Source organism: Xenopus laevis, chromosome 1L (assembly GCF_017654675.1).
Source record: "Xenopus laevis strain J_2021 chromosome 1L, Xenopus_laevis_v10.1, whole genome shotgun sequence".
In the NCBI taxonomy this organism is placed as follows: domain Eukaryota; kingdom Metazoa; phylum Chordata; class Amphibia; order Anura; family Pipidae; genus Xenopus; species Xenopus laevis.
The window spans coordinates 148195864-148214402 of NC_054371.1; the positions used below are offsets into that span (position 1 = coordinate 148195864).

At 39.3% G+C, this 18539-nt stretch overlaps 1 protein-coding gene across 2 annotated transcripts in view; it reads right to left on the reverse strand.

The window, feature by feature from the left end:
- LOC108695542 (contactin-associated protein-like 4) overlaps positions 1-18539 on the reverse strand; it is a 181362-nt gene that overhangs the window by 44628 nt on the left and 118195 nt on the right. For both annotated transcript variants that reach the window (XM_041564659.1, XM_041564662.1), the window contains 2 exons: positions 16425-16544; positions 873-1070 (listed from right to left, as the gene is read on the reverse strand). In XM_041564659.1, the coding sequence (XP_041420593.1) occupies positions 873-1070; positions 16425-16544 (318 nt within the window). The remainder of the gene's footprint in view (positions 1-872; positions 1071-16424; positions 16545-18539) is intronic.

Below are 18539 nucleotides of genomic sequence, written 5' to 3' on the forward strand. Positions count from 1 at the left end.
AGGAGAAGGAAATGCAAATTATAAATACGCCTCTAATCAAAGGCTTGTGGAAAAGGAACTTACGTAGCCTTTTAAACGTTTTCTCCCTAGTATGATGTGGAAGGAGTAGCGCTCATACGCAGACTGCAGCGGTGGACTCGGTTGACGTCACGCTGCACACAGTCTTCTTGCATCCTGCTGCCAGAGGCAGCCTTGATGTGCATTGGGTGTAATATACATCTACTGCGCAAGTCCTTCGTGCTGCCACTACTGATCTGCTGGCGCTGATTCCTACTGAGTGAAACGTCTGTAGTGATGCGCTCCTGGGACCAAGTTTTTTTTTTTTCTCGCTGCGAACGAGGACAAGCATTACTGATGATTAGAGTGGACTATGTGACTCGCTACCTTAGCGATTTCAGAGGCCTTGGGGTGTTCATTAATGGGAGATAAGTATTTACTTTTGCCTTTCCTTCTCCTTTAAAACAATTGCCATTTTCTGTTAAGGAATAAATGTAGCCTACATATATATAAATATATATCAAATTATATATTCAAATAGAGTTATATAATTGGACAGATTTTCTGTCTCTTGATTTCTATACCATAAAAATATTTTATTGCAAATTAGCAGATTGGAAATTAATAGAACAATTAAATTATAGGCGCCCAACAGAATTGCTTTGCCTACTATAATTCGAAATATCAAAATTTATAAGTCAAAATTAAATTAAGAATGACTGAGATATGGCACCATTCATTAAGCTTTAAAAGTGTGATGGTCACATTTCCATGGATTTTGTTCCACTAATGGAATAGAACATCCAAGTAGAAAAATATCTATTTATACAATGGATAATTGTTAAACATACCTGAAATTTCCCTAAGTTACTCACTTTGTTTATGTAGAATCCGAGACTTTTTACAATGATAAGTAAGTTCTTGCTTGCAGTGCTCTGCATTGTCAATGGTTTCCTGGAGCTGTGCCAGATCAGCAAAGTATTTGAAGTTCATTACATGAGGGTTCTCTTTGTTAGAGTTCTTGACCTTGTTCATATCTGTATTATTGTGACTTATGACTGTCACTGCCGTGTCTTGATTTATCAGGAAAGAAAGCAAATAATTAGGTTTCTCATATTAAAGGTAATACCTGGAAAAAGAGAAAATGCATCAGTTTACAATTTAAGAATTAATACTTTTGTGTAGATGAAAAAACTTCCATCTTTTTCTTTCTTCCCCTAGCTCTTTTAAATACATTTTGAATATTGTTTGGTTGAGTTTAAGGTATGGACATTAATTGAGCATAAATCCATATTCATCTTGAAATTTAAAAAGCCCATTTAATTATTTTTTAAAAATGCAAGTATGAAAAAATGGTTTAGTTCAATTTACTAAATTAAATCTCAAACACAAAGAGAATTTATTGTCAAAGTTTCGGTCCTGTTTGGGACCTTTCTCAAAACATTACAGAATCTTGAGAAAGATCCCAAACAGGACCGGAATGTTGACAATAAAGTCTCTTTATGTTTGACTACATTATGAAGTCCTGGAGTGCATCAATTATGGGAAACAACTGATATATATATATATATATAATAAAAGGGCAGCCAAGTTTGGGGTTTTTACTTTAAAAGCAGCAAGTAAGTTGGAGGTCAAACTAGTCCCTTTGTAAAATGTATAATGAAGCAATAGAATTCTTAATAAATCAGATTAAAATTGAGCAAAGGACTGGCCAGATATGGGATGACTTTGACGTAGTTGGCCAGCTTAAATATATTGCAATATATGGACAAACAATCCCTGTTTTGTTTAAAGGGTAAGGCATTTTTTAGTAGCTGTATGCACAAAATGTCTCAATGTCTTAAATATATTGATGGGTTGAGTGCAGAGGACCTCTTCTATTTGTCTATATATATATATATATACAGAATTAATACCTGGGTGCCAGCAAGGGAAATATGCAGTAGACAAGCATTGCGGCACTCACAAGATTTTAGTGAAAAAAACAAAAAAGTTTTATTTAACCTCAACGTTTCGTCAGGAGCAAAAGTATAACCGTCAGGAGTCTGTTTTTGCCCCTGACGAAGCGTTGAGGTTTAATAAAACTTTTTGTTTTTTCACTAAGATCCTGTGAGTGCTGCAATCGTTGTCTAATTAATATATATATATATATATATATATATATATATATATATACAGTATATATATATATATATATATATATACACACACACACAAACACGCATAGCAACCTATAGATACTGTCAAGGTTGGGTTTGTTTTTTTTCTGAAAAAGACTGTTGACAAGATTACTTTTTACATTAGGGGGCATTATAGACTATACAGTATATACCAATATCAATATCTATAATAATTGTAACTTAAAGTATCATAATAGCCCTGGATATTATGCTTGTTAAACAAATGCATTAATAGAATCTGCCATTACAACATCACCTGTCTGGGTATTCCACTTCCTCACTGCCCTCACCGTAAAGAAACACCACATTGCTTCACATTAAAGTTCTGCTGCGTTGCTGATTTTTATGAGAAACAAAATATCCCCCACAGTCTATAATGCCCTCTAATGTAAAAGGTAATCATGTCAAGAGTCTTTTCCAGCAAGGATAAACAGCCTTGACAGTCTACCCTTATATATTAAATCCTCCATCCCTTTTACCTGTTTAGTTACACTTTGCTACACTCTCTCCAGCTCATTTATATCCTTCTTAAGGACTGGAGCCCACAAATACACTGCATTACCATAGTTACATAGTTACATAGTTACATAGTTAAATTGGGTTGAAAAAAGACAAAGTCCATCAAGTTCAACCCCTCCAAATGAAAACCCAGCATCCATACACACACCCCTCCCTACTTTTAATTAAAATTCTATATACCCATACCTATATTAACTATAGAGTTTAGTATCACAATAGCCTTTAATATTATGTCTGTCCAAAAAATCATCCAAGCCATTCTTAAAGGCATTAACTGAATCAGCCATCACAACATCACCCGGCAGTGCATTCCACAACCTCACTGTCCTGACTGTGAAGAACCCTCTACGTTGCTTCAAATGAAAGTTCTTTTCTTCTAGTCTAAAGGGGTGGCCTCTGGTACGGTGATCCACTTTATGGGTAAAAAGGTCCCCTGCCATTTGTCTATAATGTCCTCTAATGTACTTGTAAAGTGTAATCATGTCCCCTCGCAAGCGCCTTTTTTCCAGAGAAAACAACCCCAACCTTGACAGTCTACCCTCATAATTTAAGTCTTCCGTCCCTCTAACCAATTTAGTTGCACGTCTCTGCACTCTCTCCAGCTCATTTATATCCCTCTTAAGGACTGGAGTCCAAAACTGAACTGCATACTCCAGATGAGGCCTTACCAGGGACCTATAAAGAGGCATAATTATGTTTTCATCCCTTGAGTTAATGCCCTTTTTTATGCAAGACAGAACTTTATTTGCTTTAGTAGCCACAGAATGACACTGCCCAGAATTAGACAACGTGTTATCTACAAAGACCCCTAGATCCTTTTCATTTAAGGAAACTCCCAACACATTGCCATTTAGTGTATAACTTGCATTTATATTATTTTTGCCAAAGTGCATAACCTTGCATTTATCAACATTGAACCTCATTTTCCAGTTTGCTGCCCAGTTTTCCAGTTTAGACAGATCACTTTGCAAAGTGGCAGCATCCTGCATGGAACCTATAGTTCTGCACAATTTAGTATCATCTGCAAAAATAGAAACAGTACTTTCAATGCCCACCTCCAGGTCATTAATAAACAAGTTGAAAAGCAAGGGACCTAGTACAGAGCCCTGTGGTACTCCACTAACAACACTGGTCCAATTAGAAAATGTTCCATTTACCACCACTCTTTGTAGTCTATCTTTTAGCCAGTTCGCTATCCAGGTACAAATACTATGTTCCAGGCCAACATTCCTTAATTTAACCAGTAACCTTTTGTGTGGCACTGTATCAAATGCTTTAGCAAAGTCTAAGTAAATCACATCCACTGCCATCCCAGAATCGAGGTCTCTACTTACATTCTCGTAAAAAGAAATTAAGTTAGTCTGGCAAGATCTATTACGCATAAAACCATGCTGGCACAAACTCATAGTATTATTATTATATAGGCCCTTGAATTAATGGCATTTTTAATTTAAAGGAGAAGGAAACCCCCTGGGCGCAAAACCCCTCCTCTGTGTTGCCCCCTCCTTCCTCCCCCCTGGCCTACCTGTCCCCCTGGGCAAATGCCCCTAACTTGTTACTCACCCCTCTGGGCATTTGCCCAGGGGGACAGGTAGGCCAGGGGGGAGGAGGGAGGGGGAGGGGTTTTGCGCCCAGGGGGTTTCCTTCTCCTTTTTTTCTTTAGTATCAACTGATTGACACTGTCTGGTATAAGACAACTTGTTAACCACAAGTCCCCCAGCTCCTTCTCTATTAAGGATTCACCCCTACACTTTTATCATTTATATTAAGTTATACATTTAATTTTGCACAACAATGAGCCTCATTTTGCAGTTTGCTGTCCCGTTTTCTAGTTTGATCAAATCACTTTGCAAAGTGGCAACATTTTGCAGGGATCTTAAAGTTTTGCACAATCTGGTATCATCAACAAAAATAGAAGCAGTACTTTCAATGCCCATCTCCAGGTCATTAATAACCAAGTGAAAAAGCAAGTGTGTAAGGGACTCTTCCACACAAGAAAATGATTTATGAAAATTCGAATTTGTGTAGTTTTAAGATTCTACCACAACTAAACATACATTTTAAAAAAACATGAATGATTACTTATTTATGAGATTCAAATATTAAAAGCATGAACAATAAAAATATAGAATGAAACTGAAGAAGAATACAAAAGCCTTGAAATCTTCATTTACTTTGAATTTTAAGTACATTTACTAATGTACTTAAAAAAAAAATACTTTGCAAAATTATAAAACCTTGAAGTAACTAAATATTTTAAAGTTTTCTAATAATAACTCCCACTGACATGATCTCGGCAGTTATTAGATGGCATAATCTTACATTAAAATTTTTAATATTTTATTTACTCTATTTTGTATTTTTTACACTTAATAAATATGGAAAATTAGTTTTTTAAAACTATTAATCACATGCAAGGTTTTTTAGTGCTAAAAAGTTCAGATTGTAAAAGAAATTAGAAATGTTATAAATCAGCCGCCTATATTAAGTGGGGAAATATACAAAGTTAGAGCCAAACACCCCACTTTAGTACTGATCAGTTACCAGACCAGTACAATAGCCATTTGCCACTGGACTTCCATATGATTGAATAGCTAGTTTTGACAACTATCTCAATAGCATCGTGAGCAATTTTTGGTGCACGTGTTTTAAGAATGATCCATATTATTCCCACTCAAATGGTTAAAGCTGTAATTTGTCCTATAATTTTATTTGACATTATAGAACAGCATCTGATTAAAAAAAAGCATGACTTTAGAATAAAAAACTCCCATTTAATTTAATTTTGGAGTCCCCTTAAGTATAATTATTTGAAGGTATCTGAATTTACCCTAGAGATTGGATTCTTTAAACTCTGTGGTATTCTGATGTAAGATATTTGTCAAAATGAATTATAAACAACATCCATGGAGTGTCTAAGTAGTCCGCACAGATACAGTGCATTTACATTTATATACAAACATAAAATATATATGTCTGTGTCAGACAGTAGCAATTGGCAATTTAAGAACCAATTTTATTTTCTATATTCAGCTACCAGTTGTCTTGTGAGAGAGAGAGAGAGAGAGAGAGAGAGAGAGAGAGAGAGAGAGAGAGAGAGAGAGAGAGAGAGAGAGAGAGAGAGAGAGATGTATCTGAGAAAAGCTTTGGTAATCTCTTTTTTTCTAGCATAATGGCCTTTTCTTTGTGGGAAATTAACAGTGTAAATAACACAATGACAAGGGGCTTAATATTTACCTTCTCTGGAGGGTGTGTGAGTTCATTAAGGGGGTTATTTATCAAAGTCCGAATTTATCTCAATATTTTCTGCTACAAACTCTGATCAAATCCGCTCAGGCTTTCTACGCTTATTTATTATTACATTTTCCCGAAATTTGCTTTGCAGGAAAAAAAATCAGATTCTCATGATTTTTTCATCTGATTTTTTGGGGATTATCACCCGAAAAATTGCACGAAACTCTGCGCTCATCAAAAATCATTGGGATTTCTCCCATTGACTTATATGCAACCTCGACAGGTTTGTGATGCTGGATTTTCAGATTCTGACTTCCATCCTCAGGGTTTAATAAATTCCAAAAATGTTTTGATTTTTTAAAAGTCTGATTTTATAAAAAAAAATCACGACTTTTTTGTGATTTTTGCATTCAGAGTTTAGTATATAACGCCCCTAAGTGTCCCTTAAAGGAACAGTAATGCCAAAAAAGTACTTAAATTATAATGTACTGTTGCCCTACTCTGGTAAAACTAGTGTGTTTTATATAAACAAGCTACTGTGTAGCCATGGGGGCAGCCATACAAAGCTGAAAAAGGAGACCGGTTCACATAGCAGATTAGTTTAGTAGAATACAATGGGATTCTACAGAACTTTTTGTTATCTACTATGTAACCTGTGCCTTTTCTCTTTTTTCCGACCACATGGAAGAGCTGGAGGTTATATAATTTTCTGTAACTTGTCCCATCATGTAAAATTAACTTCAATCCTATCTTAATCATAAAAAATTGACATACTGACTGCGCTCTAATAAAAGGCTAATACTCTGCTCTATCTGAGATACTGCAAACATGAGTTTATTTAGGTACTTCAAATGGCATTAACAGCATGCCTATAGAATGATTTTATTTAACAGAGATTAGAAAAGCAATAGCAGACTGCACCGATTATAACTATTGCATCTGCCTTACTCCACTTACCGTACTCCAATCATATGACATAATTATTTTTGTACTACCAAGTCAAATAAACTTAAATGAATAGAAAAGACCAAAAAAAAACCACATCCATTAAGTGATACGCCATTCATAAAATGAATTACCATTACCACCACCATTACCACACTGTCTGGAAAAACAGCAGCACTAGTTGTAGAAGTGTGAATTGATCTTCTACCAGATATTTCTATTGCATATAAAGTATCTACAATTTTAGTTGCACACAATGAAACAGTATTAAATCCTCCTGTTTCTTTAAACACTGATGGATACAGAAGACATAAATCAAATTCCTGACGATGGAAAAATACATTTCTTTGATCTGAAAGGAAAGAGGCTAACCTTTTAACTTAGATTTAGCAAATTGTACTCCTTATTCTCCCAAGGCAATCACTTGATAAGTGTCATTGATGTAAAAAAAAAATCTCCAGACTACAGTGTTTTTAAAATAACACTTTCAGTAAAAAAAAGATATAAAATGAAAAGAATAAAATGGGGAAAGTGAAAAACCAGGAGATTAGTATAGTTTATTTGGCTGCTCAGTTTCATAGATATATTATAAACATATGTTCTACCCAGGAGAAATGTTAAAACCGCATCTTGTTTTTCAAATGCAAAAACAGAAAATGGTGCACATCCTGGACCAATGCTTGGTGATAGCCCCAAGAGGTTTCTCTATAATTTTTTGAACATGCAAATATATTTATTGTGTAGCTCTGCACCTATTGAATTTCAAAGAAATCCATCTTAATTTCTATGGGTAGACATTTTCTACTGTATCTACTGAACTTAATGCACAAGGCGAATGTTTCAAAGTTGTGCACAGGGAGTGACCATGTTGGATTTTGTTAGATGTGTCAGCGACACTGCACATGCTCAGTAGGGATGTAGCGAACGTCGGAAAAAAGTTCGCGAACATATTCGCGAACTTGCGCAAAAATGCGAGCGGTTCGCGAACGGTTCGCGAACCCCATAGACTTCAATGGGAAGGCGAACTTTAACATCTAGAAAAGACATTTCTGGCCAGAAAAATGATTTTAAAGTTGTTTAAAGGGTGCAACGACCTGGACAGTGGCATGCCAGAGGGGGATCAAGGGCAAAAATGTATCTGAAAAATCTGCCTGTGTGTGCTTGGAAGAGATAGTGTAGGGGGAGAGCTGTTAGTGATTTCAGGGACAGATGATAGTAAGTTTGCTGGCTAGTAATCTGCTTGATACTGCTCTGTATTGGAGGGACAGAAGTCTGCAGGGATTTGAGGGACATTTTAGCTTAGGTAGCTTTGCTGGCTAGTAATCTACTGTTCTCTTTAAACAACTGCCATACGTTGACCTTGTAGGCATTGTTTGCCCAGTTTTTTTGGACGCAGCCACTGAAGCACAGTTGCCAGAAAAAATATGCCATATAAATGCTGAAAATAGTCATTTTTCGCCATACGTTGACCTTGTAGACATTGTTTGCCCAGTTTTTTTGGACGCAGCCACTGAAGCACAGTTGCCAGAAAAAATATGCCATATAAATGCTGAAAATAGTAATTTTTCGCCATACGTTGACCTTGTAGACATTGTTTGCCCAGTTTTTTTGGTTGCAGCCACTGAAGCACAGTTGCCAGAAAAAATATGCCACATAAATGCTGAAAATAGTCATTTTTTGCCATATACGTTGAGTCAACGTATGGCAAAAAATGACTATTTTCAGCATTTATATGGCATATTTTTTCTGGCCTCTGTGCTTCAGTGGCTGTGGCCAAAAAAACTGGGCAAACAATGCCTACAAGGTCAACGTCGTTGACCTTGTAGGCATTGTTTGCCCAGTTTTTTTGGCCACAGCCACTGAAGCACAGAGGCCAGAAAAAATATGCCATATAAATGCTGAAAATAGTCATTTTTTTGGTCGCAGCCACTGAAGCACAGTTGCCAGAAAAATTATGCCATATAAATGCTGAAAATATAAATTTTTTTGGTTGCAGCCACTGAAGCACAGAGGCCAGAAAAATTATGCCATATAAATGCAGAAAATATGCATTTTTTTGGTCGCAGCCACTGAAGCACAGTTGACAGAAAAATTATGCCATATAAATGCTGAAAATATAAATTTTTTTGGTTGCAGCCACTGAAGCACAGAGGCCAGAAAAATTATGCCATATAAATGCAGAAAATATGCATTTTTTTGGTCGCAGCCACTGAAGCACAGTTGCCAGAAAAAATATGCCATATAAATGCTGAAAATAGTAATTTTTTTGGTTGCAGCCACTGAAGCACAGAGGCCAGAAAAATTATGCCATATAAATGCAGAAAATATGCATTTGTTTGGTCGCAGCCACTGAAGCACAGTTGACAGAAAAATTATGCCATATAAATGCTGAAAATATAAATTTTTTTGGTTGCAGCCACTGAAGCACAGAGGCCAGAAAAATTATGTCATATAAATGCAGAAAATAGGCATTTTTTTGGTCGCAGCCACTGAAGCACAGAGGCCAGAAAAAATTAAACCAGTAGGGTTTGCACCCTAGTTTGTAACGGTGGCGGAGGGAGGAGGAGGACGCTAAAGGACAGCTGTGTGTGGAGTCATGAGGCTTGAAGAGAAGGACAGCTGCATAGAAGTCAGAACAAGTCTTCCGGCGTGCAGTAACCCTCCGAGATCCACCCCTCATTCATTTTAATAAAGGTCAGGTAATCGACACTTTTGTGACCTAGGCGAGTTCTCTTCTCAGTTACAATCCCTCCTGCTGCACTGAAGGTCCTTTCTGAGAGCACACTTGAGGCTGGGCAAGACAAGAGGTTCATGGCAAATTGTGACAGCTCTGGCCACAGATCAAGCCTGCGCACCCAGTAGTCCAGGGGTTCATCGCTCCTCAGAGTGTCGATATCTGCAGTTAATGCCAGGTAGTCCGCTACCTGCCGGTCGAGGCGTTCTTTGAGGGTGGATCCAGAAGGGTTGTGGCGCTGCCTTGGACAGAAAAACATTTGCATGTCTGACGTTACAGACTGGCCAAAGGGCTTTGTCCTTGCAGGTGTGCTCGTGGCAGGATTACTGGCACCTCTGCCCCTGGAATGTTGATGAGTTCCTGAAGTGACATCACCCTTAAAAGCATTGTACAACATGTTTTGCAGGCTGGTTTGTAAATGCCGCATCTTTTCGGACTTGTGGTATGTTGGTAACATTTCTGACACTTTATGCTTGTACCGAGGGTCTAGTAGCATTGCGACCCAGTACAGGTCCTTCTCCTTAAGCCTCTTGATACGGGGGTCCTTCAACAGGCATGACAGCATGAAAGACCCCATTCTCACAAGGTTGGATGCAGAGCTATCCATCTCCGCTTCCTCATTATCAAGGACTGCATCATCCACGGTCTCCTCCCCCCAGCCACGTACAAGACCAGGGGTCCCCAAAAGGTCACCACTAGCCCCCTGGGAAGCCTGCTCCTGTTGGTCCTCCTCCTCCTCCTCCACAAAGCCACCTTCCTCCTCTGACTCCACTTCTGGCACCTCTCCCTGCGTTGCAGCAGGTGCCTGGGTTCGTTCTGGTGATTCCGACCAGAAATCGCGCGCTTCCAGCTCCTCGTCACGCTGGTCTACAGCCTCATCTGTCACTCGTCGCACGGCACGCTCCAGGAAGAAAGCGAAGGGTATTAGGTCGCTGATGGTGCCTTCGGTGCGACTGACCATATTTGTCACCTCTTCAAAAGGTCGCATGAGCCTGCAGGCATCGCGCATAAGCACCCAGTAACGGGGGAAAAAAATCCCCAGCTGTGCAGATCCAGTCCTACCACCCAGTTCAAAAAGGTACTCGTTGACGGCCCTTTGTTGTTGCAGCAGACGTTCCAACATAAGGAGCGTTGAATTCCAGCGAGTCTGGCTGTCAGAAATCAAACGCCTGACTGGCATGTTGTAGCGCTGCTGAATGTCAGCAAGGCGTGCCATGGCTGTGTAGGAACGTCTGAAATGGGCCGACACCTTTCTGGACTGGGTGAGAACGTCCTGGAATCCTGGGTACTTGGAGACAAAACGTTGGACTATTAAATTTAACACATGTGCCATGCAGGGCACATGTGTTAAATTGCCTAGTCTCAACGCTGCCAACAGATTGCTTCCATTGTCACACACCACTTTTCCGATCTGCAGTTGGTGTGGGGTCAGCCACCGATCGGCCTGTGACTGCAGAGATGACAGGAGTACAGATCCGGTATGGTTTTTGCTTTCCAGGCACGTCATCCCCAAGACAGCGTGACAACGGCGTACCTGGCACGTCGAATAGCCTAGGGGGAGCTGGGGTGCACAGGTGTGGAGGAGGAGAAGGAGGACCCAGCAGCAGAGTAAGAAGAAGAAGAAGACGAGGTAGAGAGCGATGGAGGAGTAGAGGTGGTGGCAGAACCGCGTGCAATCCGTGGCGGTGACACCAACTCCACTGTTGTTGTTGAGCTACCCATTCCCTGCTTCCCAGCCATTACCAAGTTCACCCAGTGGGCAGTGTAGGTGACATACCTGCCCTGACCATGCTTGGAGGACCATGCGTCAGTAGTCATATGGACCTTTGGCCCAACACTAAGTGACAGAGATGCGGTAACTTGGCTCTGCACATGTTGGTACAGGTGTGGTATTCCCTTTTTAGAAAAAAAATTGCGGCTGGGTACCTTCCACTGCGGTGTCCCAATTGCTACAAATTTGCGGAAGGCCTCAGAGTCCACCAGCTGGTATGGTAAAAGCTGGCGGGCTAAGAGTGCAGACAAGCCAGCTGTCAGACGCCGGGCAAGGGGGTGACAGTCAGACATTGGCTTCTTACGCTCAAACATGGCCTTCACAGAAACTTGGCTGGTGGCAGATGACTGGGAATGGGAACAGGTGGTCAAGGTGGAAGGCGGAGTGGAGGGTGGTTCAGACGGGTCAAGGAGAGCAGAGGTAGAGCAGTAAGATGCTGGACCAGAAGGAGTGTGGCTTTTAGTTTGCCTGTTGCCTTTGAGGTGTTGCTCCCAAAGTGCTTTGTGCTTGCCGCTCATGTGCCTTCGCATAGAAGTTGTACCTATGTGGCTGTTGGGCTTACCAAGGCTCAGTTTCTGACTGCACTCATTGCAAATTACAATGCTTTTGTCAGAGGCACACACATTAAAAAAATCCCACACTGCTGACTTTTTGGAAGTGTGCGATCTGGCGGTAACAGTAGAAGTTGGCGGAGTTTGCGGTATTGGCGGCAATGGCGGGTGCGTTGGCCGGCTGAACACAGGTGCCGATACATGTTGTTGCCCTACTGATCCCTGCGGGCTGTCCTCCCTGCTTCTTCTAAGTCTTATTCTCCTACTGCCTCTCTGACTCTCCGTCTCTCCATCTGAACTACCCTCCTCTTGCTCTCTTCTACTAGGCACCCACAAAACATCAATCTCCTCATCATCATTCTCCTCAGATGCATCAATTTCTTCTGACACATCACAGAAGGAAGCAGCAGCGGGGACCTCCTCCTCATCACTCATTATGTCCATCTCTATCGTGTTCTCTGCCAGAATTAAATCTGGTGTAAGGTCCTCATCTCCTTCATCTTCTTCTGGCAATAATGGTTGCGCATTACTCAGTTCAAGAAACTCATTGGAAAATAACTCCTCTGACCCCAGTGAAGAAGGGGCACCGGTGGTGGAGGAAGTGTTACGTGGGGTGGCCATAGCAGTGGAGGATGAGGAGGATGTTGTGGTAAAGTTAGAAACGGTAGAGGATGGGGTGTGCTGTGTAAGCCAGTCAACTACCTCTTCAGCATTTTGGGAGTTCAGGGTCATTGGCTTTTTAAAACTGGGCAATTTGCTAGGGCCACAGGATTGCATAGCAGCACGGCCCCTAGCACGGCCTCTGCGTGGCGGCCTGCCTTTGCCTGGCATTATTTTTAAAAAAACAACAACAACAACAAAAACTCAGTTGGTTTTTCTGGAAACGATAATACACACAGCTAGATGGCGGGTTGAAGAAAACACTGTGCAAATAATGCCTACAAAGTCAACGTATACACTACTACAGCGGTGGATACGGATTACGTAAAATATATGAATGCTGCTTGAAAAAAAGTAACTCAAGTGGTTTTTCTAGAGACGATAATATAAAAAATGTGAAGTCACATGATTTAAAAGGCAAAATGTAACAAGGTCAACTACACAAAGCTATCGGATCGTAAGAGTGCTTGAAAAAGAATAACAGAACGTTTATCAATATTAGACAAATGTGAACAAGTCACACAGCTCGATGGCGGTTGAAGAAAACGTGCAAATAAAGCTACAAGTAAGTATACACTACTAGCGTGGAAACGATACGTAAATCAATGATGCTGTTCTGAAAAAGTAACTCAATTTTTCTAGAACATATATTAGCAATATTAACAAATGTGAACAAGGCTCACACAGCTCGATGGCGGGTTGAAGAAAACAGTGTGCAAATAATGCCTACAAGGTCAACGTATACACTACTACAGCGGTGGATACGGATTACGTAAAATATATGAATGCTGCTTGAAAAAAAGTAACTCAAGTGGTTTTTCTAGAGACGATAATATTATCAATATTTAGACAAAATGTGAACAAGCTCACACAGCTCGATGGCGGGTTGAAGAAAACAGTGTGCAAATAATGCCTACAAGGTCAACGTATACACTACTACAGCGGTGGATACGGATTACGTAAAATATATGAATGCTGCTTGAAAAAAGTAACTCAAGTGGTTTTTCTAGAGACGATAATATTATCAATATTTAGACAAAATGTGAACAAGGTCACACAGCTCGATGGCGGGTTGAAGAAAACAGTGTGCAAATAATGCCTACAAGGCCAACGTATACACTACTACAGCGGTGGATACGGATTACGTAAAATATATTATGGCTGCTTGAAAAAAGTGACTCCGGTGTTTTTTCTGGAGACGGTAATATTATGGATATTTAGACAGAATGGGAACAAGGTCACACAGCTCGATGGCGGGTTGAAGAAAACAGTGTGCAAATAATGCCTACAAGGCCAACGTATACACTACTACAGCGGTGGATACGGATTACGTAAAATATATTATGGCTGCTTGAAAAAAGTGACTCCGGTGTTTTTTCTGGAGACGGTAATATTATGGATATTTAGACAGAATGGGAACAAGGTCACACAGCTCGATGGCGGGTTGAAGAAAACAGTGTGCAAATAATGCCTACAAGGCCAACGTATACACTACTACAGCGGTGGATACGGATTACGTAAAATATATTATGGCTGCTTGAAAAAAGTGACTCCGGTGTTTTTTCTGGAGACGGTAATATTATGGATATTTAGACAGAATGGGAACAAGGTCACACAGCTCGATGGCGGGTTGAAGAAAACAGTGTGCAAATAATGCCTACAAGGCCAACGTATACACTACTACAGCGGTGGATACGGATTACGTAAAATATATTATGGCTGCTTGAAAAAAGTGACTCCGGTGTTTTTTCTGGAGACGGTAATATTATGGATATTTAGACAGAATGGGAACAAGGTCACACAGCTCGATGGCGGGTTGAAGAAAACAGTGTGCAAATAATGCCTACAAGGCCAACGTATACACTACTACAGCGGTGGATACGGATTACGTAAAATATATTATGGCTGCTTGAAAAAAGTGACTCCGGTGTTTTTTCTGGAGACGGTAATATTATGGATATTTAGACAGAATGGGAACAAGGTCACACAGCTCGATGGCGGGTTGAAGAAAACAGTGTGCAAATAATGCCTACAAGGCCAACGTATACACTACTACAGCGGTGGATACGGATTACGTAAAATATATTATGGCTGCTTGAAAAAAGTGACTCCGGTGTTTTTTCTGGAGACGGTAATATTATGGATATTTAGACAGAATGGGAACAAGGTCACACAGCTCGATGGCGGGTTGAAGAAAACAGTGTGCAAATAATGCCTACAAGGCCAACGTATACACTACTACAGCGGTGGATACGGATTACGTAAAATATATGAATGCTGCTTGAAAAAAGTGACTCCGGTGTTTTTTCTGGAGACGGTAATATTATGGATATTTAGACAGAATGGGAACAAGGTCACACAGCTCGATGGCGGGTTGAAGAAAACAGTGTGCAAATAATGCCTACAAGGCCAACGTATACACTACTACAGCGGTGGATACGGATTACGTAAAATATATGAATGCTGCTTGAAAAAAGTGACTCCGGTGTTTTTTCTGGAGACGGTAATATTATGGATATTTAGACAGAATGGGAACAAGGTCACACAGCTCGATGGCGGGTTGAAGAAAACAGTGTGCAAATAATGCCTACAGGGCAAATAATGCCTAAAAGGTCAACTTATACACTACTACAGCGGTAGTAAAATAAAAAAAGTAAAATAAAAAAAAATGAATATTAAAAAAAAAAAATTAAAGTTGGTGCTGCTGAACTACTAGGAGCAGCAAATTAGCACACCAGTCCCACTCCCCAACACTGCTAGACTAATAGCACTGGGCTCTTATAGTAGTAGTAGTAGTAGTAGTAGTAAAACAACAAAAAAATAAATAAAAGCAGTCCTTACAAGGACTACTGTTATTGCAGCAGTCAGCAGATGAGATCAGAAGCAGGACAGCTGCCCACTGCAGCTACATACAGAGCACTGCAGTAGAAGGTAGATTACTAGCCAGCAAAGCTACCTAAGCTAAAATGTCCCTCAAACCCCTGCAGACTTCTGTCCCTCCAATAACAGAGCAGTATCAAAACGATTACTAGCCAGCAAACTTTCAACTGTCCCTGAAATCACTAACAGGCAGCAGCTCTCTCCCTACACTATCTCTTCAGCACACACAGGCAGAGTGAAAAAACGCTGCAGGGCTTCGGTTTTTATAGGGAAGGGGAGTGGTCCAGGGGAGAGCTTCCTGATTGGCTGCCATGTACCTGCTGGTCTGGGGTGAGAGGGCAAAAAAAAGCGCCAACAATGGCGAACCCAAAATGGCGAACGTCGCGCGACGTTCGCGAACTTCCGGCGAGCGCGAACACCCGATGTTCGCGCGAACAAGTTCGCCGGCGAACAGTTCGCGACATCTCTAATGCTCAGTGTGGTCTGGGCAGTTTTTGAGAACCTAAGCTTAGGGGTCATCACAAATCGTCAAGCAAAAAATGAGGTCCATCTGTCATACTGTAGAATCTATTGCTGTTACGGTTTCTGATCAGACTTGAACTGTGACTTTTCTATTTTATATATGAAGAATATTGAGTTGGCCCCTAAGCTTGTACTGTGTATCAGCAGAAGAGAAGATAGGAACTATTGGGGCATCTTTGGTGGCACAGATCTTCACTGTTAAGGAGCTGTGGTTGCCTTGGTCTGGTGCGAAAACCCAAAACATAATGTTCAACAGTTGTAACTTGCTTCTTTGATAAGCATGAATTCTCCTTTAAGTCGCAGAAAAAAAAGAGTGAATTACTAATAAATGACTTAATAATCAGTGCTATTATTATATGATATTGACAGGTTTATGTTATCACACAATATAATAGACTTGCCAAGAATAAGGTTTAATGCACCCAGCTTACCTAGCATATTACAGTATACGGTAAATGGTTCTAAGGGACCACTTCCATCAGAATCAATAAAAAAGAATCCAGATGTATTTCCTTTATGTTTGTATGCTTCACATGATTTTTCATAAACCGCTAAAACAGAACATACATGCATATTAATACATATCAAATGAATACAAACTATTTTTCTCTTAATATACATATAAATATATAGTAGTAAAGTAGTAAAGTATATATAAACATATACATTGAGGCAAAATTTTACATATATTGTTCTTTATGTTATTTATAGATCTTGGAAAAGTGAATAAATACACAAGGACATTAATGTGTAAATACACAGGTATAACATTTGTTTTAAATGTTTGATTTAAGCAGACAATACTGTACAGGGATGATTACGTTTGGACAAGCCTGAAAACAAAGCAATTGTCAAGTAATTTGAAGATACTGTATGTACTTTACAATTAATTATTTAGGAAAAAAGTAAAAAAATAAAATCTAGTATCCAGAAATCTCCGAATTACAGGAAGTTCATCTTCCTTAGGCTCCATTTTAATCAAACAATTCAATATATAAAACCTATTTTCTTTCTCTCTGTAAAAATAAAATGGTACCTTATACTTGATCATAACTAAGATATAATCAATCCTTACTGGAGGCAAACAGTTCTGTTTGGTTTAATTAATAGTTTGATGATTCTTTAGTAAACTTTAAGTATGGAGATCCAAATTACCGAAAGACCACCTTTTCCAGAAAACCCCAGGTCCCAAGCTGGAAAACAGGTCTCATACCTGTACTTTGAAATCCTTAACATCTATTAGCCATAAGCTTAATTTGATAGATGTTGGTGTCCAACCATTTGGTTTTAAAATAACCAGGTACGATACATCCAGGTAGATGTATACACTATGGGGAAGAGAGGTTAAGCACAGGGCTCAAGTAGTGGTTATCAGCCCATAAGTTCTATAGGGTAGGTCCCTCCTTACTATTTTATCAGCGGTTAGCACTTAATCATAAATGTCAATAAACGTTCTATTTCTTTGTATTTTATTGTTGTATTGCATTAACCCATCTGTTACTGTATTGTTCTTCTGTACTGTGCTACATGCACAAGTAGTGCTATATGACTAAAAATATAAAACTAGTCCTGCCCAACAAAAGGCATCAGCTTGCAGCTTGAATAAACTGCTTAATGCCAGTGCTAGCAGCATTTATTAGGTAAATGAACTCCTTTATCAGCAGAGTTCATCAATCTGTCGTTTTTGATTCCCTATAATGCCATATTAATGGAACACATTCCACTACTGAGAGTGAGATGAAATTATGTTACAAGTCAAATTATGCTTAATCTCGCTGCCTAATTTGAGATAAAAAAATCAACAAACTTTCAAAATCTGTCCTCCAGTGTCGTAATGCTTGAATATTTTTCATTTATTTATTAAAAAGAGTGCAGACTCATTAGTGCTATAACACAAATCATATCTAGTATTTGTATGTCTGTCTAATGAAAACAATATTGATGTTTCATAAAAAAGGTGTAAGACAAAAAAGACCCTTTAAAGAGCTTCTTAATGCTCATAAAATAAAATTATAAGAGTCTGCAAATCTGCCGCAATAGTACATTTATAAAGCCATTTTGTAGCATGACAGAAGTCTCAGGAGGATCAAAAAAGAACTTGCCTAAAGAACTTGATTTTATTTGTACATTCATTTCTTTTTTTCACACACATGGTTTGTCTAAATAAGCATACTGCCTTTACAATGGGTAGTATATAAATTATCATCAATATAATCAAAATTGAAAACGAATTTAAACTTTGTTTTCTCTTTTCATCGATGCCTTGTAAATTTGATGTTAAAACTTGATATTACATTATGCTGAACTATATTTTCTCTATATTTTTGAAAAATATATATGAGGAAACAATCCCTTTCCAGCACTTTCTACCAGCATCTCAATAGGCTGCAGTAAGGGAACAATCCAATCCCTGTCTTTGGGGTTTTCTGTTACTGGTCTTAGTATCCATTGGAACACTTCATCCATAACAAATTAAAGATCACTTAGATACACATGTAGGCACATTGCCATCTATTACGAAACATCTATATTTTCCATATAGATTC